At 32.3% G+C, this 21,552-nt stretch overlaps 2 protein-coding genes across 3 annotated transcripts; both read left to right on the forward strand.

The window, feature by feature from the left end:
* The first annotated feature begins 1,376 nt into the window (after positions 1-1,376).
* LOC132125233 (troponin I, fast skeletal muscle-like) lies at positions 1,377-7,143 on the forward strand. Its single transcript, XM_059536529.1, has 7 exons — positions 1,377-1,486; positions 2,165-2,196; positions 2,297-2,333; positions 5,225-5,353; positions 5,671-5,760; positions 5,872-6,048; positions 6,856-7,143. Exons 2-7 carry the CDS (start codon positions 2,189-2,191, stop codon positions 6,940-6,942), a joined length of 528 nt encoding a protein of 175 aa, XP_059392512.1. The 5' UTR covers positions 1,377-1,486; positions 2,165-2,188; the 3' UTR covers positions 6,943-7,143.
* Positions 7,144-8,310: 1,167 nt separating this feature from the next.
* On the forward strand, positions 8,311-10,768 carry LOC132125180 (troponin I, fast skeletal muscle-like). Of its 2 annotated transcripts, XM_059536449.1 has the most exons (7): positions 8,311-8,433; positions 8,904-8,936; positions 9,018-9,054; positions 9,204-9,332; positions 10,043-10,132; positions 10,228-10,404; positions 10,516-10,768. In XM_059536449.1, exons 2-7 carry the CDS (start codon positions 8,929-8,931, stop codon positions 10,603-10,605), a joined length of 531 nt encoding a protein of 176 aa, XP_059392432.1. In that variant the 5' UTR covers positions 8,311-8,433; positions 8,904-8,928; the 3' UTR covers positions 10,606-10,768. The 2 variants fall into 2 exon arrangements, with proteins under 2 accessions (XP_059392432.1, XP_059392433.1); XM_059536450.1 differs by lacking the exons at positions 8,311-8,433; positions 8,904-8,936 and having other exon boundaries at positions 9,010-9,054.
* Positions 10,769-21,552: the final 10,784 nt, after the last annotated feature.

Here is a 21,552-nt window from a genome sequence, read left to right on the forward strand (position 1 = left end):
TGGAAATAGTCTGAAGAAACCATGTTTCCTCTTCTCTTAAATCCGAGGTTCTGTAAGATGCCTTGAAGCTGATGGTAAGTTTATTGAGTCTACTGCCATTTGCATCTGATTTGAAATGTATTTAGAGCCAATGTTAATTGGTCAAGAAAATTCAACCTCAAATTAGTTTCTCTAAATCTGTGACATAATTTGGTAATGTCAACAAATAGCTTACAATTCAGCCATTGTTTTAGCAAACTTGGATTCAGGTTCGCATCAGTCTTGGAATGTAACATTTTTCTTTGTTTGATTTATTAATGTATCACCTACTTTTCTTGATAAATTCAGGTTTGGAAGGAAATAAATAAAGCCCCATTCTGTTTTTTGTTTTCTCATTAAATATTCAATTTCAAAGGGAAATACGTCACATTATAGAAGTCAAACGGGTTGCTTATGTTGAGCTAAAACAACTGCAGATCCTACTAAAATAATAACAATTGTTTATTGAGCATCACATATGAATGATTTCTGAAGGATCATGTGACACTGAAGACTGGAGTAATGAGGATGAAAATCCGGGTTTGATCACAGGAATAAATTACATTCTACAATAATTTCAAATAGAAAAAAATTCACAATATTACGGTTTTTACTTAACGTATTACAAATATTTAACCAGCAGTGTACATAAAGCTAGACCGATATATAGGCTGTAGAGTCCGCCGAAGATGCTATTGTCATCCACACTTGCAATTTGACCAAAATAAGAACATAACACATTGCATAATATATGTAATATCCTGTTGGCAGCACAAGGATGCACTCTGAGGAGTGTCTGAAAATAGTTCACTACCAGCTTAACAACTGTGTAAGTATTTGTAAATGATCTTATGCTTATTAGTCAGCACTGCTGACTATGCAGGATCAAATTAATGTGAAGCAGGGGGGGGGCACCTCTTTGAAACACAATAAATAAGTGGTTTCTATGAATTAAACATATAAAAAAACTTGATCATTACGAAGCAAAAGTTCAGCTCAATCACAATTTTTTTGTTCCAAAAAAATCTCTAAAGGTCTATCTTAGTTATAATCACAAAAAAAAGAAAAAAAAAAAAAAAAAAACGGCAAATGTAAGAAACACAAACGCAAGTGTGCAATTGATGTTAATCAATTCATCTGGCAGAGGAAGGATTCCTGGCGGCCCATATCAGATCACATCCAACATCCGCCTCGACCCATTTCTTCATCGTAGTTTAATCTTACCGACATCTGGAAATTTGGTCTTTCTCAATCGTCTATTTTAAGCTGCCTGATTGGCAGACATAAGAAGTGGATATTTCAAGAGCCTGGCAAACAAACTGCGTTTAGTGCCTTACCATAAAGAGGGAAGTCGGATGATGATGCCAGCCTTATATACGGTTCTTGAGCGCAGCTCTTCTGCTAGTTCTCTGCTTCCTCCTGACGTTCCTGTTTCAGGTCTGCACGGCTGCCTAACTTTCTCATATAGGTGAGGAGAACGTCTGCCTTTTTAGAGTTGATTACATTTTGTCCCTCGTTTTTTGTTGCTCGACTTTTTGGGGTATTATACACTATGGAATGTTTATGGATTCTTATGGAGTTTAAGGCTATACAAAACTATACAATAACTACACATTTTATGATAAAAAAGATTTTAACATTAGTTTTTAAACTAAAAGAGTGATTTTATGCTCTAATTATTAAAACCTTTATTTTATTTTCTTGCTGCTGAATTCTGATATATGGCAGGTGAATAACTTGCAGTGCATGTTGAGCTGCAGAAATGAGCTTGGCACAAAAGTGACATTTTAAATGCATGATATCTTTGTTAAAATGCCAATCAGGTGGTGACAGAATTGTATTTCTAATGCATTCTGATTCTAGCATTAATGCATATGTGAAAACACCCAGTATTCATAAAAAAGCTAGATATGTCTTAAACTGCCTTGGAAGAAGCTGTTATATTTATTTAAGAATTCTGGATACAGCAAAATCTGATCTGTGTGATTCATGCCGCTGTCTGCAGACAGGGTTTCAAATTATGAATGCAGAAAATATAGCCACCTCTATATGATCCCAGATGATTCCAGATGATATACCATCGACAAGTCAATGTATCAAAGTGGTTTCTTGACTTGAGATATCTGCTGTGTTTTGCTCTCTACAGGGGTGAAGAAAACAGGTGGACAAGATGTCTGAGTGAGTATATGAACATATCAGTTAATTACATTTGATATCAAACAAATGGGATTCTGTTCTTGCCTTGCTAAATTGTAATTCCTTCATTTCCTCATGACAGAAAAAAGATGACATCGAGCCGCCGGCTCAATCTCAAGGTAGAGGAAATAATGCACATATAATATAATATAATATAATATAATATAATATAATATAATATAATATAATATAATATAATATAATATAATATAATATAATATAATATAATATAATAATGTATTAAGGAACCGATGTAATCAGTATTTGACTTTGTGGACTTTATAATACTGATTATTATAATATAACTTTATAATATAATATAATATAATATAATATAATATAATATAATATAATATAAAGGACCTGATGTAATCCAATTTTGACTATAATACTGATTATAAGTGATATAATATAATATAATATAATATAATATAAAGGACCTGATGTAATCCAATTTTGACTATAATACTGATGATAAGTGATATAATATAATATAATATAATATAATATAATATAATATAATATAATATCATATAATATAATATAATATAATATAAAGGACCTGATGTAATCCAATTTTGACTATAATACTGATTATAAGTGATATAATATAATATAATATAATATAATATAATATAATATAATATAATAATGTATTAAGGAACCGATGTAATCAGTATTTGACTTTGTGGACTTTATAATACTGATTATTATAATATAACTTTATAATATAATATAATATAATATAATATAATATAATATAATATAATATAATATAATATAATATAATATAATATAATATAATATAATATAATATAATATAATATAATATAATAATGTATTAAGGAACCGATGTAATCAGTATTTGACTTTGTGGACTTTATAATACTGATTATTATAATATAACTTTATAATATAATATAATATAATATAATATAATATAATATAATATAATATAATATAATATAATATAATATAATATAATATAATATAATATAATATAATATAATAATGTATTAAGGAACCGATGTAATCAGTATTTGACTTTGTGGACTTTATAATACTGATTATTATAATATAACTTTATAATATAATATAATATAATATAATATAATATAATATAATATAATATAATATAATATAATATAATATAAAGGACCTGATGTAATCCAATTTTGACTATAATACTGATTATAAGTGATATAATATAATATAATATAATATAATATAATATAAAGGACCTGATGTAATCCAATTTTGACTATAATACTGATGATAAGTGATATAATATAATATAATATAATATAATATAATATAATATAATATAATATCATATCATATAATATAATATAATATAATATAATATAATATAAAGGACCTGATGTAATCCAATTTTGACTATAATACTGATTATAAGTGATATAATATAATATAATATAATATAATATAATATAATATAATATAATATAATAATGTATTAAGGAACCGATGTAATCAGTATTTGACTTTGTGGACTTTATAATACTGATTATTATAATATAACTTTATAATATAATATAATATAATATAATATAATATAATATAATATAATATAATATAATATAATATAATATAATATAATATAATATAATATAATATAATATAATATAATATAATATAAAGGACCTGATGTAATCCGATTTTGACTATAATACTGATGATAAGTGATATAATATAATATAATATAATATAATATAATATAATATAATATAATATAATATAATATAATATAATATAAAGGACCTGATGTAATCCAATTTTGACTATAATACTGATTATAAGTGATATAATATAATATAATATAATATAATATAATATAATATAATATAATATAATATAATATGTATTAAGGACCCGCTGTAATCAGTATTTGACTATAATACTGATTATTAGTAATATAATATAATATAATATAATATAATATAATATAATATAATATAATATAATATAATATAATATAATATAATATAATATAATATAATATAATATAATAATGTATTAAGGAACCGATGTAATCAGTATTTGACTTTGTGGACTTAATAATACTGATTATTATAATATAACTTTATAATATAATATAATATAATATAATATAATATAATATAATATAATATAATATAATATAATATAATATAAAGGACCTGATGTAATCCAATTTTGACTATAATACTGATTATTAGTAATATAATATAATATAATATAATATCATATAATATCATATAATATAATGTATTAAGGACCCGATGTAATCAGGATTTGACTTTGTGGACTTTAATATAATATAATATAATATAATATAATATAATATAATATAATATAATATAATATAATATAATATAATATAATATAATATAATATAATATAATATAATATAATATAATATAATATAATATAATATATAGGACCTGATGTAATCCGATTTTGACTATAATACTGATGATAAGTGATATAATATAATATAATATAATATAATATAATATAATATAATATAATATAATATAATATAATATAATATAAAGGACCTGATGTAATCCAATTTTGACTATAATACTGATTATAAGTGATATAATATAATATAATATAATATAATATAATATAATATAATATAATATAATATAATATAATATAATATAATATAATATAATATAATATAATATGTATTAAGGACCCGCTGTAATCAGTATTTGATTTTGTGGACTGTATAATACTGATTATAATACTGTATAATACTGTTAACTCTTCTACAAATACAGAGCAAAAAAATATATGACTTTGTCCAATCAAATTCCCTGTGTTTAATACCATCTGCATCTAGCTTACTGACTGTGACATAAGCTTAGTGGCTACATGGGGTCTTTATAAGTGCTTTTTTCGCTGACTGCCTCTGTATTTGACAGTATACGTTTATTGCTGTAAGCAACAATGTAATGGTGTTTTATGAGATTCACAGTCCAAATGTATTTGTCCCCAGAGTTTGGTGCTCAGCATTGCGAAGGGTCTTCTGGAGAAAGAAGCCGCTCAGATTAAAGTGGACAAGGAGAACTACATGTCAGAGAACTGCCCTCCTCTGTCTATGCCCGGATCTACACAGGAACTGCAGGTCTGTTTCCTCATCCACCATCAGTTCAGAAGTCCTTAGCACATCTACATCACCTAGATATTTATTTGTATACAATTTCACCAGGAAGATGGATGTTTTTTCTATTATTTTAAATATTTTCCTTACAAAAACAGTAATAATCATATTATATATGCATAATAACACATCATATATATATTATTGGTGCATAACCAGATGTTTTGCAATGACGTATGTACACCTAGGGCTGATCGAAGTTGTATTGCACTTCTTTGAAACAATATGTTGCAAAAGATGGTTCAAAAACTGAATCTGAATATTTAAACACCTCCATTTAGGAGCTGTGCAAGAAACTTCACCAGCAAATTGACAAGGTTGATGAGGAGAGGTATGACTTGGAGTCTAAAGTGGGGAAGGCCAACAAAGAGGTAACGTCTGAGACTCAAATATATCTTCTTATGATGGTGACAGTGTTTCTGATGGGTGTGTATACTGGGTTCTCTGAGCTCCAGTTTGACTTGTGTTTAATGTGTGTATAGATCGAGGATCTGAAGATCAAGGTGGTCGACCTGCAGGGCAAGTTCAAGAAACCTGCGCTGAAGAAAGTGCGTCTGTCTGCCGATCAGATGCTTCAAGCTCTGCTGGGCTCCAAACACAAGGTGTCTCTGGATCTGAGATCCAACCTCAAACAAGTCAAGAAGGAGGTCAAAGAGGAGGTGGGTGAAATATGATATTGGGCCTTTATTCCTGTGAAGAGAACAGAACAGATATGAATAGTTATGGCTTGTGAAGTCTGAATGGATACAAAATGAAAACCATCTCATGGTTTACTCCTTCAATAAACGTATTTTAAAGATATGGATAATTAGTGGTTTATAATGTGTTTTCGTGCGAGTGATGCTTTACATCCGTTAATCAAGATACATGAACATAAGATTGAACATTGAATTGATGCTTAAAACAAGAACAAGCGTCTGAAATGGGGAATGAGATCTTATTTTGCCTTTGAATCAAGTTGATTTTTGAGAATTTGCTGGCAGATAAATTGTTCTTGTTTTAATCATGAGTTTCTCACAAAACAAGGCTAATTATCTACTGTGATTTTGCTTCTCTAGTAAAGATATCTTGATTTAAGAATCATTATACATTTGCGTTGGAAAACAAGGCAAAAATACTGTGAAAGAAGCACTTGTTTTACTGTCTGAAGAGAAGATTCGTTAAAGTTATCTCCATATTGTAGAGTTTAGAAGCAGAGCTATTCAAGACATGAGCTATTTTTATTTTATTTCTCTCTCTCTCTCTGTGTGTAATTGAAATAAAATGAAGATCTGTCGAAAGTTGTATTTTTATTTTCAGACCCTATTGATGTACTCCGTTCCATTTAATTTCTTACTTAAATTTTCTTTGCTTTACAGTCTCTTAAATTTACCTTCATGAAACCCTGATAGAAAATAATATGCTGTATATGCATATGTGAACATGTATATCATTCCTTCACACTCCATCCCTCTCTCATAATCCAGGTTTCAGATGTCGGCGACTGGCGTAAGAACGTTGAAGACAAGGCCGGTATGGACGGCAGGAAGAAGATGTTCGAGGGCGAGGCCTAAATTCCCGGACGTTTCTTTCTTTAATTATCATAGGAACTTGTCAGAGCTGTGCGGTCATTTATCTTTTTGTCATTTCATCTTTTCTGTTCTCAGCGCCTCAAATGAGCATTTGTTTCACGCAGTATGGTCATCCTGAAAGGGAATTAACTCATGTGTATCATCGCAGTGCCACTACTATTAAACGAATGCTTCTGAGTTAAATGCTTTTTCACGTTTGTTTGGTCCTTTCATTCTTTTCCAGTCTATGACTAGTGGCTTGTTATGACTATAAATACTGTAGTGCTGCTATTACAGCAGTCGTGTCTTCTGTCTTTCTCAACTTCATGGCATCTGTCTTCCTTTAATTTAATTAGATTTTTAATTATTACATTTTACTTCATTTTTATTTTGTTTTGTGTTTTTTTTTTTGGTTTTGTATTTTGTTTTGTGTTTTTTTTTTTTGGTTTTGTATTTAGTTTTGTGTTTTTTGTTTTTGTTTTGTATTTAGTTTTGTGGGTTTTTTTTGGTTTTGTATTTTGTTTTGTGTGTTTTTTTGGGGTTTTGTATTTAGTTTTGTGTTTGTTTTTTTTGGTTTTGTATTTTGTTTTGTGTGTTTTTTTTTGGTTTTGTATTTAGTTTTGTGTTTTTTGTTTTTGTTTTGTATTTAGTTTTGTGGGTTTTTTTTGGTTTTGTATTTTGTTTTGTGTGTTTTTTTGGGGTTTTGTATTTAGTTTTGTGTTTGTTTTTTTTGGTTTTGTATTTTGTTTTGTGTGTTTTTTTTTGGTTTTGTATTTAGTTTTGTGGTTTTTTTTTGGTTTTGTATTTTGTTTTGTGTGTTTTTTTGGGGTTTTGTATTTAGTTTTGTGTTTTTTTTGTTTTGGTTTTGTATTTTGTTTTGTGTGTTTTTTTTTGGTTTTGTATTTAGTTTTGTGTTTTTTTTTTGGTTTTGTATTTTGTTTTGTGTGTTTTTTTTTGGTTTTGATTTCTTTTGGTGTTTTGTTTTGTGGTTTGTTTGTTTTTGTCTGTGTTTTTTTGTTGTTTTCTTTTTTTCTTTTTCTTTTTTTTTTGTGCACGACATCCAGAAGAAATGTGGATGGCATTTCAGATCATATTTATGGATATATCCTCTTTTGCTGTATGGTAAGTAACTTAACATTGTTTTGCTGAAATATCTCTTATTATTTTGGCTTAAATCCCTCTGTTTTGTTTAAGCGGTTAATGATTTTTGTATCTTGGTGTGTTAAGCATTGCTTCCATTTACAGCACACACCCACACACATGCGTCTTGAAGGAAGGGATATTTACGAGGCTTTCCGAGCATGGGCTGGGGATATTTCAGGAGCTCGGAGGCCTATTGGTCTGAGGAGGAATCCACTTCCATAAACAGGACTCCCAGGATCTGCTGAGCCATCAGACCACAACATATATATCCTATTGAACTTTTTTCTCTCTGGGGCTCACCAGTCTTTCCAGTTCTTCTTCCAAGTGTACTGCCCTCTTCTTCTCTCATAGGTGAGCGTGCATCCAGAACTCTCTCTAGATCTGTACAAACAGTTGTTTAATATCATCAGCGTCTAATATGTGTCTAGACACATTGTTTTTTTTTTTGTTTTTTTATATTCATGAGCAATTAGAATATTTTAATAAGTGTGATTTTAAACCGAGTTATGAATTAGCAGATAAAGTATACAATTTAATTGCTATGTTTTCAATTTCAGTATTAAATTTGAACTTAAATATGCAAATACTTGTCTTTTATAGTGTAACTGTTATAAATAATAATCTTTAATTGAATTTGAATCGAACACAGCAGCTGATCTCTGGTGTGGTGTGTCAAATGAACTTACCATGAGGTCGTCTCAAGGGTGTTGGACTAAACTTAGACTCGTGTGTCCCTGATTGAATGTATTTCTTAAAGTGCTTGTCCTGGATTAGCTGATTAGCTCAGCTGCCATCTAATAACTGATTTCTATCCGATCCAGCGTGAGAACACACTAAACCGCCAAGATGTCAGAGTAAGTATTCTTGATTTGTTCTTTATTGAGTAATCCAGCACATGCACAGTGTGTCTCATGGTGAACTTGTTTCATGAACAGAAAAAAGATGACCTCCAGCCGTAGGCATCATCTGAAGGTAAGACATGTTTTTACCGGAATTTCATAAATCGCAGATTTTAAAGGTAAAATCTGGCTAAAATGACTATGTTTAAAAAGAAACAGAAGTCTGTATTGTTTACTGAGATTACTGAAATGATTCAATTGTTTGTCGGTCTGTGTCTTCAGAGCCTGCTGCTCTCCATTGCCTTCGGTCTAATGGACGCTGAAGCCAAGCAGCTTGTTGTTAGTAAGGAGGCTCACATGAGTGAACACTGCCCTGCTCTCGATCTGCCTGGATCCACGCAAGAGCTGCAGGTGCCAATGCAGTATTAGTATTATTATTAATAATAATTATGGTATTGATTATCATATCAAGACTATTGTTTTAATTTGAACTTTTTTTGTAGTAGTTTTGTATATATTGTGGTATGTATTATATGAGTATGTTTAAGCACACACACATTCACGCACACACACACACACACACACACACACACACACACACACACCCACCCACCCACACACACACACACACACACAAGCGTACATATACTCATATATAGTTAAATTACCACATATCAATATACATTTAATAAATATAAATGCATTATATATATGTGTGTGTGTGTGTGTGTGTGTGTGTGTGTGTGTGTAACAACTATGTACTTATATAAATGTTTTATATAGCTTTACTCTTTGGATTTTAGAATGATTGAGATACTATTATAGATTTGAATTAATATTTTGAATCCCTTAAATTATTTTAATATTGTGAACTTTTGTGTTGTGCTTTTGCCATTTGTAGTTTTCTCAATATTTATTTCAGTTTTAGTTTATTCAATTTATTAAATGAAGTTTAACTAGAAATATTAAATGTTAAAATAGCTGTAATAAGTTAACGTTGGATTCAATTTTAGATTTAGTTTAAGTTAAATATAATAACCCTGAATATAACTACACATTTGTATACTAATGTAATAGATGGATGGATATCTGATATATATAATGTTGTGTGGGCCTTCCAGGAGCTGTGCAAGAAGCTTCACCAACAGATCGACAACATTGATGAGGAGAGATATGACTTGGAGGCAAAGGTTGCCAAGTCAAACAAGGAGGTAAAAATCGTCCAACTTCAGTTTGTCCAGTGATTCATCCATTTATATGTTTCTCATACGAGCTTCATTTGGACTTGTGTTTAATGTGTGTATAGATCGAGGATCTGAAGATCAAGGTGGTCGACCTGCAGGGCAAGTTCAAGAAACCTGCGCTGAAGAAAGTGCGCATGTCTGCTGACGCTATGCTCCAGGCTCTGCTGGGCTCCAAACACAAGGTCTCCATGGACCTGAGAGCCAACCTCAAACAAGTCAAGAAGGAGGTCAAAGAGGAGGTGGGTTTCTTGTCTTTGATTGGCCGTGTTTAATAGGAAACCCTCTCCCAGTGGGATGTGTTTGGTCTGGATCCTCCTGTGCTCAAGTCTGATGTTTTTATGTTTCCACAGTCTGCAGAACAAGTCGGCGACTGGCGTAAGAACATTGAGGATAAGGCTGGTATGGACGGCAGAAAGAAGATGTTTGAGTCCGAGGCTTAAGATGTATTGTTTATTCTCCAATATGTCTTAAAAATTCTCCGGTAAACATCTTTCTATCCTGTGAACCTCCCGTTCCAATAAAAATATTTTTCCTGGACTGTTTTGCACATTGTACATTGCTCCAGTGTTGAATGGCATGGCATTAAAGATTAGTGTATACATATGTATATGCCTTTGTGTCTTTGCTCAGAGTTACAGCAGTATTGAACAGCTGATAACTATATTACCATGTACACTAACACTTGGGATTTTTGGAAAGAAGTCTCTTTTGCTTATAAAGGCTGGATTTATTTGATTAAATATACAGTAATCTGTGAAATATTATTTTTCTGTTTTAATATATTTTCAAATATAATTTATTCCTGTGATCAAAGCTGAATTTTCAGCATCATTCCTCCAGTCTTCAGTGTCACATGATCCTTCAGAAACCAGTCTAATATACTGATTCGCTGCTCAAGAAACATTTCTTGAAAACAGTTTTTGGAAACTGGTACATTTTTTCAGGATTCTTTGATGAAAAAAACAACAACAACATTATAAATGGAAACGTAAATGACTTTAACTTTTGATCATAAAAAAACATTCTTGCTGGAAAAAAAGTTTTAATTTATTTTTGGGTGAATGATACATAAAACATTTAATATAGCATTTTTGTCTGCAATATGTGGTTAATTTTGATGAAAGATCTTAAAAGGCATAAATTGATTTATTTTAAATGACTGTATTAACAAATTATTTATATTATTATAATTATTATTATAATAACTTATACTGAAGTAGTACCACTATACAGTAATAGTATCATATGATAAAAAGCATGGCACTTTTTTAATGGAATGCCACTAAATGATTCCAGTACCATATTCACGTCCCATTTTATTGACGTGTTCCCCTGAGAATACCATGGTAATACCACAGTATCATGCACAATTACCAATAAAGCATGGTAATTAAATGGTACATAAGATATTTTTTCTTAACTTATTAGACTTTTGTAAATATTAATGAAAGAACTCTAATTATGGGTATAAAACATTAATGACTGAGACAGCGGGTTATTAATAGGCAAATAGGATTCTTTAAAAAAGTACTTTGCTTCCATGGTACTGTAATGTTATCAGATGGTAAATCATGAAATTTAATTTAATCTTTTTATTTGTTTATTTATTTATATTTAACGTTTGATTCTGTAACTTATTATAAATGAACTTTCATGTCATAACTTAAAACTTTTGTCATAAAGATGACTTGTCTCATAATTTCGATTTTATGTCCAAATTTACTTTTGAATTTTTGTCATAATTTCATAATTATAATTCATCATTTCGACTTTTTGGGACTACTTTGATTTTTACCTCAAAATTGCAGCTTTTCAATCTCATCATTATGACTCAGTATTCGAGAATTTCGCTGTTTGTCATAATTAGGAATTTTCCGTCTTATAATTTAAATTTTTTGTCATATTTATGGCTTCCCTCATAATTTCAATTGTGTATCTCAAATTCTGCATGTTAATGTCTAAATTGACTTTGAATTTGATAATAGAGGTTATTATTTCAGAATTTCATCTTTACAGTATGGGACTACTATGACATTTATCTAAAAAAAATCTACTTTTTAATCTTATCATTATGATTAGTTATTATTCAAATTTTGACTCATAGTTACGCCTTTACATCTCATAATTTAAACTTTTCGTCATACTTGGCTTCTCTCATAATTTCAACTTTGTATCTCAAACTTTGAAAGTTTGTCTGAATTGACCTTGAATTTGATAACAGACTTTTTATCTAATAATTTAAACTTTTAGTATGTCTATTACACATTTTCTAAAAATTTAGACTTTTTAATCAAATCATTATGACTTAAGTATTATATAATTTCGACTTTCATAATTATGGCTTTTCAAACTTTTTGCCTCAATTATGCCTTATCTCAATTTATGATTAGCTCATGATTTCACTGATTATAAACATTTTAAATATTTGCAATAATATAACAAAGTATTCTGTGTTTTAGTACTATTAGTGAGTAAATTCTTATTAATATTTTTAGGGCCCTTTGTAAAACCTGACACATTTTAATGAGATCTTCCACAAAATATTTCGTTTTAAAAAGTAAACTATCCCTTTCAATCATCCCAGCCATTCCTACTAACAAATATATTGGGCCTGGCCATTTCATTTTTGACCGAGGCAACACAGAAACCCCCAGCACTTTCACTGTGGGACCCTGAACCATTTCAGGCTTGCACTTTCACACCCAGCCCACCCATCAGCTCCTCTTTCTGGATCCAGGGCTCTCATCGCCTCCATGTAAGGTCAGGCTTGGATTTAATAGCTTGTGTGGTCCGGCCATGTTCAGGGACCCTCTTGGATTTCTCCGAGGAGCTCAAGTGTTGAACTGTGAGGAGCTGTCTTGCTAAGTATATCTCCTGACCCGGCTGCACCAAATGCAAGAAGATGCCAAACTATGTTGAGGGCACATAATTTCCACACGCACCTAGAAAGATACCCTGAAACCTAAAACAAGGGTTATAACATTTGGAAAACTGCCACCATGAGATCCGGTGTCCTTTGGGTCCATTTAGGAGATTGAATTTCAGGTTAAAAACAACCATTTACATACATATTATTAGTATTGTCATCATTTTTTAACCCTCTGGATACTGCATTAGAATCAAATGCAAATGGCATGAATGGTAAGAGCTTTTAATAGCTAATGAGATTCCACTCTATGCAGTGCTATGACACATTATGATGTCAGTAATGTCATGACCCATCTGTGGTCTCTGACCTTGCTCTGTCACATGAACTTATGAGAAACAGCTGCTTTTAACTGGCACATACAGCCAACATGCACAAGTACTACTGCTCTGAAGTTTTGCAGTGCTGCAGAGTGTTAAGATCCGTTCACACCAAGGATTATATAGTGGTATAGCTATATAGTTGTAAAGCTTCAATAATCAATAATAAAAGTCCACACTACAACTACAGTATAATGATAGCGACAGGTATGGAAGCCTATTCCTGTCAAATGAGAAGTCAAATGCAAATGGAAATTTTTAACCACCATTTAAAAAAAAAAAAACTAATATTGACTTAATTATTATCTCATAATTTCGACTAATCTCATAATTGATTTAGGATGTCATGAATTTGACTTTTAAATCTATTCATGGCTCAGTATTATATCATTTTAAATGTTTATCATAATTATGACTTTTCTTCATAAACTCTTTTGTCATAAACATGACTCGTCTCATAAATTCAACTTTGTATGGCAAATTTTAAGATTATGTCCAAATTGACTTTTTATCTCATAATTTTACTTTTCTGGGACTATTACTACTTTTACCTCAAACTTCTTAAAAAAATAATTTCATCATTATGACTCAGAATTGTATCATTTTGAACATCTGTCAAGTCAAGTCACCTTTATTATATAGCGCTTTAAACAAAATACATTGCGTCAAAGCAACTGAACAACATTCATTAGGAAAACAGTGTCAATAATGCAAAATGACAGTTAAAGGCAGTTCACCATTGAATTCAGTGATGTCATCTCTGTTTAGTTTAAATAGTGTCTGTGCATTTATTTGCAATCAAGTCAACAATATCGCTGTAGATGAAGTGACCCCAACTAAGCAAGCCAGAGGCGACAGCGGCAAGGAACCGAAACTCCATCGGTGACAGAATGGAGAAAAAAAACCTTGGGAGAAACCAGGCTCAGTTGGGGGGCCAGTTCTCCTCTGACCAGACGAAACCAGTAATTCAATTCCAGGCTGCAGCAAAGTCAGATTGTGCAGAAGAATCATCTGTTTCCTGTGGTCTTGTCCTGGTGCTCCTCTGAGACAAGGTCTTTACAGGGGATCTGTATCTGGGGCTCTAGTTGTCCTGGTCTCCGCTGTCTTTCAGGGATGTAGATGTCCTTTCTAGGTGCTGATCCACCATCTGGTCTGGATACGTACTGGATCCGGGTGACTGCAGTGACCCTCTGATCTGGACACAGACTGGATCTGGTGGCTACGGTGACCTCGGAATAAGAGAGAAACAGACAAATATTAGCGTAGATGCCAATCTTCTAATGATGTAGCAAGTACATCTGTGTTATGGGAAGTGTTCCCAGTTACGGTTTACCTAATTAATGCAGCCTAAAAATCTTTTAACGGATTTGGATATTAAAAGCATATTAGTATGTTATGTGTAAGCCAGGTTAAAGAGATGGGTCTTTAATCTAGATTTAAACTGCAAGAGTGTGTCTACCTCCCGAACAATGTTAGGTAGGTTATTCCAGAGTTTAGGCGCCAAATAGGAAAAGGATCTGCCACCCGCAGTTGATTTTGATATTCTAGGTATTATCAAATTGCCTGAGTTTTGAGAATGTAGCTGACGTGGAGGATTATAATGTAACAGGAGCTCATTCAAATACTGAGGTGCTAAACCATTCATGGCTTTATAAGTAATAAGCAATATGTAAAAATCTATACGATGCTTGATAGGGAGCCAGTGCAGTGTTGACAGGACCGGGCTAATATGGTCATACTTCCTGGTTCTAGTAAGAACTCTTGCTGCTGCATTTAGGACTAACTGTAGTTTGTTTACTAAGCGTGCAGAACAACCACCCAATAAAGCATTACAATAATCTAACCTTGAGGTCATAATGCATGGATTAACATTTCTGCATTTGACATTGAGAGCATAGGCCATAATTTAGATATATTTTTGAGATGGAAAAATGCAGTTTTACAAATGCTAGAAACGTGGCTTTCTAAGGAAAGATTGCGATCAAGTAGCACACCTAGGTTCCTAACTGATGATGAAGAATTGACAGAGCAGCCATCAAGTCTTAGACAGTGTTCTAGGTTATTACATGCAGAATTTTTAGGTCCTATAATTAACACCTCTGTCTTTTCAGAATTTAGCAGTAAGAAATTACTCGTCATCCAGTTTTTTATATCGACTATGCAATCCATTAGTTTTTCAAATTGGTGTGTTTCACCGGGCCGCGAAGGAATATAGAGCTGAGTATCATCAGCATAACAGTGAAAGCTAACACCAAGTTTTCTGATGATATCTCCCAAGGGTAACATATAAAGCGTGAAGAGTAGCGGCCCTAGTACTGAGCCTTGAGGTACTCCATAATGCACTTGTGATCGATATGATACCTCTTCATTCACTGCTACGAACTGATGGCGGTCATATAAGTACGATTTAAACCATGCTAATGCACTTGCATTAATGACAACAAAGTGTTCAAGTCTATGCAAAAGAATGTTGTAGTTAATTGTGTCAAACGCAGCACTAAGATCCAATTGCACTAATAGAGAGATACAACAACGATCAGATGATAAGAGCAGGTTATTTGTAACTCTAAGGAGAGCAGTCTCAGTACTATGATACGGTCTAAATCCTGACTGGAAATCCTCACAGATACCATTTTTCTCTAAGAAGGAATATAATTGTGTAAATGTAATCTGTCATAATTATGACTGTACATCTCATAATTTAAACTTTTTTGTCATTAACATGACTTCTGTCATAATTTAAACTTAATATCTTACATTATGAAATTTTATGTCTGAATTGACCTTTTGAATTTGATAATCCACTTTTTATCTCAAAATTAAAACTTTACTACAACTTTTATCTCAATATGTAGACTTATTATTCAAATTATTATGACTCAGTATTATATAATTTTAACTGTTCGTCATAATTATATGGTTTCAGGTTATAATTTAAACTTTTTGTCATAATTATGACTTACCTCATTTTTTTTTTACTTTGTATCTCAATTTTTTTAAGTCTTTGTCCAAATTCACTTTTGAATGTGATGAATGACGTTTTTATCTAATATTACTTTTTCATATAACTTTTTATCTTTTTAACTAATTTCAGCTTTTAAAGACCTGATTTTGACCTTGTTATTCATCATTTCTTTTCTAGCTAAGCAATGATAAAAACATTGACAGAATTTGAATCCACATGCATTTAACAACCTGAAAGGGTACATAACATACACAGTTTCACCTAATCTCATGTTAATCTTGAGTACCTATAGAGTAGTACTGCATCCTTCATATATCCAAAAAGTATCATATTCATAAAAGAAAAATACAGCTTTCCAATTCTCTCCAGAAAAAGCTGAGCTCCTGGAGGCATGCCATCAATGAAATGACGAGAACACACAAAGGCACTTGCTACACTCCGTTGCTGCCCGGAAAAACAAACTGCATCCACTGTTCATGTAACACTGGGTTCTTGGGGAAGCTGAACACGGTAAACTTTCCCTCACATCCAAAAACACACTTATTTGGAGACATTGTGCGTTGATGTGCGCGGTCTCGCTCTCCTTTGGTCAACGTGTGCGCGGGTGCTCTTTTCCGAGAGAAATGCTCATATAAGTAGTTCCACCATCGTCTACGTCATTGGATCCACAGTCGAAAAAAAACAGCCGAAACTTGTACCAACCCGGAAGTAAGATTTTCAGCACAGATATTCTCTGTCATTCGTCCAAATTATTTTTTTTACACGAAACACCATTATAGCCCCACTTTAAGCTGCAGATGAAAATGACTGTGCATGCTTATAATAAACATAATTATATTGTTCTGGCACCAACATTTATTAACGTGGATGCTAATATAGTTATCGTTTTTATTTGTTGGTTTTATACACTTGAACTCTATGCTATTAATTTAACTTTTAGAACAATAAAATAGGTGATTAAAATATTTTATTGAACTTAAATTGAATGAGGGACAATCATATATGTTTTTTTGTCATACAACTTAATACAAATTCACAATCAATACACTAAAATGTACAACAGTAATGTTTTCTCACAAGATCGGAGAAGAACTATTTCTGCTTGGCCATTAACGTGAATGTGACTTCAGTATTCAGGTTGATTCAGTCATCATATATACAGTACATTTCATTTGTCATTTTTACATAACTTATTTTTTGGTTACATGATCAGTTTACACTTACAAAACATTAGCAACCACATTATCTCACATTTACATTAGTCCAATTTAAAAATGCTTTGTTTATATTTAATATTTACACAACACTTTTATACCTTGTAATTTATAAACTTAATTTCATTTCATTTATGCGTGTATAAATATTTGAATTTTATGTTTCATTTTTATTTTAGAATTTTTTATGATTTTAAGATTTTGGATGGCAGACAGAATTGATTGGTGTTTGGCAGTGGGTTTCAGCTTCCACTGGACTGCTGGTCAACTCTACCACCATCTGGTCATTCACTGGAAATCCAGTGTCAGAGGCAAATCCATGTTAATACAAACCTGATTACTCCAAATCCAGAATATTTCTGTGCAGTCCTGAGTGTGCCATCATCCAGGCCATGAGAATGTCACCTTGTGTCTTGCTTATGGATATTGCACTTCTGTTCCCATGGAAAGAGGGACTGTGATTACATCAGCACGACAGGAATGTGCCTGGGTCTCATCTGGTGTTTGTGTATTTGACCATTAGAGGGCAGATTAAGTCATAGATTTGTGTGTTTTCTTTACTACTTTTTGTTTGTTTTTGTTTTTCTTCTGCTGTCTGAAGTTTAATAGTTAATAGGTAACAAAATTGGTAGTGACTTTTGTCTTGGCTGTGAGGTAACACTAGTTATGAAATATTAATTAAACTAAAACGAATTGTGACTAATTATTAATTTCACATTTATTATTTAAAAAACTCGAACATGCATATTGAACGATCTTTTTTGCTTCAAAATTGTATTTCTAGATAAGAAAACAAATACATTTGTTTCCTCAGACTAAGTCTTAGACTATTAATACATTTCATTGTTTAAACTGAGGTATCAGAAAATGAGAAACACTTGAGGGCATTCAGAGAGGGTCTGAGAAAGAATGATGGGATTGAGATGTCATGGGACATTTTTAAACCTTATTTCATCTAAGCCCTATGATGGGAATCCAAGTCATTATTCAACATTTCTTTGCCTAAATTGGGTGAGTTCAGTTAGCGTATTTCCAACTAGACAAGCAAACGTGAAAAATTTGACTTCACATCTTACAAAAAGTCATTTTTGAGGTATACATGTGTGTAAATTAGAACAAAATATAATTAAAAGCACTTATGCTTTGCTTGCCATCTTGCTACGCCAGGAACTACTGTACAATCATGTATGTTTCTCATCAAACCTCGTGGATCTGACAATGAATATACCCAGCCTCATGACCTAACATGCTCTCTTCTTCTCTTAGAACTGACTCCATCACACTAAATATGGTTGTTTTTATTCTTCCACCAAAATTCTGGCTTTTGAAATTGCCAATCTTCTTCGCCTTGGCCTTGATCAGGAATCAAACATTGTTGTAAACATCCACTGACGTCAAACCCCATTCGCACCCAATCGCCCACTTGTAAGAAGTGGACCACATGGCATGTGATTACCCTATTAGAAAAAAGTATCACCTCTGAGCTGTTATCTCAGTTGGTTGGTATGTGCTGCATGCTGTTTCTATTCCCAAAACACAGCGGGGTTAACAACCTCTGCAAACTTAATTCCTCATAGTGGGGACAGATTAGTGGGGCATTAGTCTGTCAGGACATGATGCTTTGCCTTTGTGCTGTATAGCTTTATGCTGAGGCAATGCTAGAAACAAAGAAAATGCAATGGACTACCACTGATAAGACAAAAACTTATAAAAAAATTAGCATTGTTTTTGCACTACTGAATGGTACCCTGAGATAACAGTGAGTGTTATATCCTGAATGTGGCTAATTATCAATAACTTAACCATAATTAAATTAACCAAAATTAATCACACTGTATAACACTTTTTACGATACAAATCATTGCAAAGCAGAAAACTGAGTAAAATATTTAGTAGTAGCTTATCAGTGGTGACTCAGTTTATGTGCATATGGCAGACATTTTCAGAAAAATTTAAGACATAAACAGATGATGAACACTATTAACAGCAATTATTATATGATGCAATCACACTTGTAGAAAAATATGTTAGTTCTGTATGTTGTTTCAGGGTTAGCATCATCTGAGGTCATCTGAGGGGTTGGCATCATCTCTTATATATCCAAAAAGTCTTTAGTTTTATCATATTTATAAAAGAAAAATACAGCTTTCCGATTCTTTCCGGAAAAAGCCGAGCTCCTTGAGAAGTGCCGTGACTTTCTCGCTCTCCTCTGGTCAATGTGTGCACGGGAGAGCTTTTCCAGGAGAAATGCTCATATAAGGAGTTCCGTTCTCGTCTACGTCATTAGATCCACGATCGAAAAGAACTAGCCGAAGCGTGTACCAACCTGTAAGTAATATTTTCTGCACAGAAATTCTCAGTCATTCTTCTAAATTATTTTTTTAAACTTTGGCCATGCTTAGCATGAGAATCCATCTCTTTAACACTGTGAACAACTCTGAAAACACGAAACACAATTGTACCCCCCCCTTTAATAGGTAGCCAGAGCAGAGACCGTAGAATTGGGGTAATATGATCATATTTTCTTGACCTGGTAAGGACTCTAGCCGCTGCATTTTGGACAACCTGTAGCTTGTTGATAAAAGATGCATGACAGCCACCTAGCCATATATTACATTAGTCCAGTCTAGAGGTCATGATGCATGAACAAGCTTTTCAGCATCAGAAACGGGTAACATGTTTCGTAGCTTGGCAATGTTTCTAAAGCCGCGTTTCCACTGCAGGAACTTGGGACTTTGGGCTGGTACTCGTTGTGTTTCCACAGCAGGAACCAGGAACTAAATAAAGTTACAGGTAAAAAAAAATGCCCCTCAAAGTCCCTGCTGGCGAGGTAGTACTTTTTCAAAGTTCCGGAACTTTCGGGGGGCGGGACTTGGTCACTAAACATTCGTTGTTGGTTTAGATACAGTGATAAGTTTATTTAGCTCTTCCTGTCCTATGGTTGTAAAGCACTGAAGTTTATCTTTGAGTGCAATGGATGAAACTGAAGTATTGGACACTGTAGAATCTAAATTTTTTATTGTATTTCTGATGTTATCAATTTTATCAGTAAAGAAATTCATAAAGTCATTACTATTAAACTTTAATGAAATATTTAAATCAGGTGGTGTCTGGTTATTTCTTAATCTAGCCACTGTGCTAAATAAAAACCTTGGATTGTTTTGGTTATTTTCTATGAGTTTGTGGATATGCTCTGCCCTAGCAGTTTTTAGAGCCTGTCTATAGCTGGACATACTGTTTTTCCACGCAATTCTAAAAACTTCCAAGTTGATTTTTCTCCATTTATGCTCAAAACTATGAGTTTCTTTCTTGAGAGAGTGAGTATTACTGTTATACCATGGCACAGTACGTTTTTCTCTAACTTTCTTCAATTTTTTGATGGGGACGGCAGCTTCTAATGTTTTAGAGAAAATAGTGCCCATGCTGCCCGTCATTTCATCTAGTTTGTGTGTATTTTTGGGTACACAGAGCAGTTGAGATTAATCAGGCAGGTTATTTGCGAATCTTTCTTTGGTGACTGGAACAATAGTTCTGCCCAGACGGTAATGCTGAGACATATAGTTAATATCAGTGATATGCAGCATGCATGATACAAGGAAATGGTCTGTAACATCATCACTTTGAGGAATGATATCTATATCAGTAAGATCAATTCTATGCGATATAATTAAATCTAGTGTATGATTAAAACGATGAGTGACGTTTTGGTCAGTAAACTCAAGTCCTAATGTATCATTTGTATTATCAACGTGAATGTTAAAATCTCCAACAATTAGCGATTCATCAGCTGTAACCAAAAGGTCTGAGAGGAAATCTGCTAATTCTTTTCGTTTGATATTGTTGCAACACCTCCGCCACGACCAGTCTGACGGGGCTCATGCTTATAACAGTAGTTTAATCACAATAAGATTTTCTCTAGATCCTACATTAAATTTATATTTTGACCTCACTATTTGGGGAAC

This window comes from Carassius carassius, chromosome 43, assembly GCF_963082965.1.
Source record: "Carassius carassius chromosome 43, fCarCar2.1, whole genome shotgun sequence".
Classification (NCBI taxonomy): domain Eukaryota; kingdom Metazoa; phylum Chordata; class Actinopteri; order Cypriniformes; family Cyprinidae; genus Carassius; species Carassius carassius.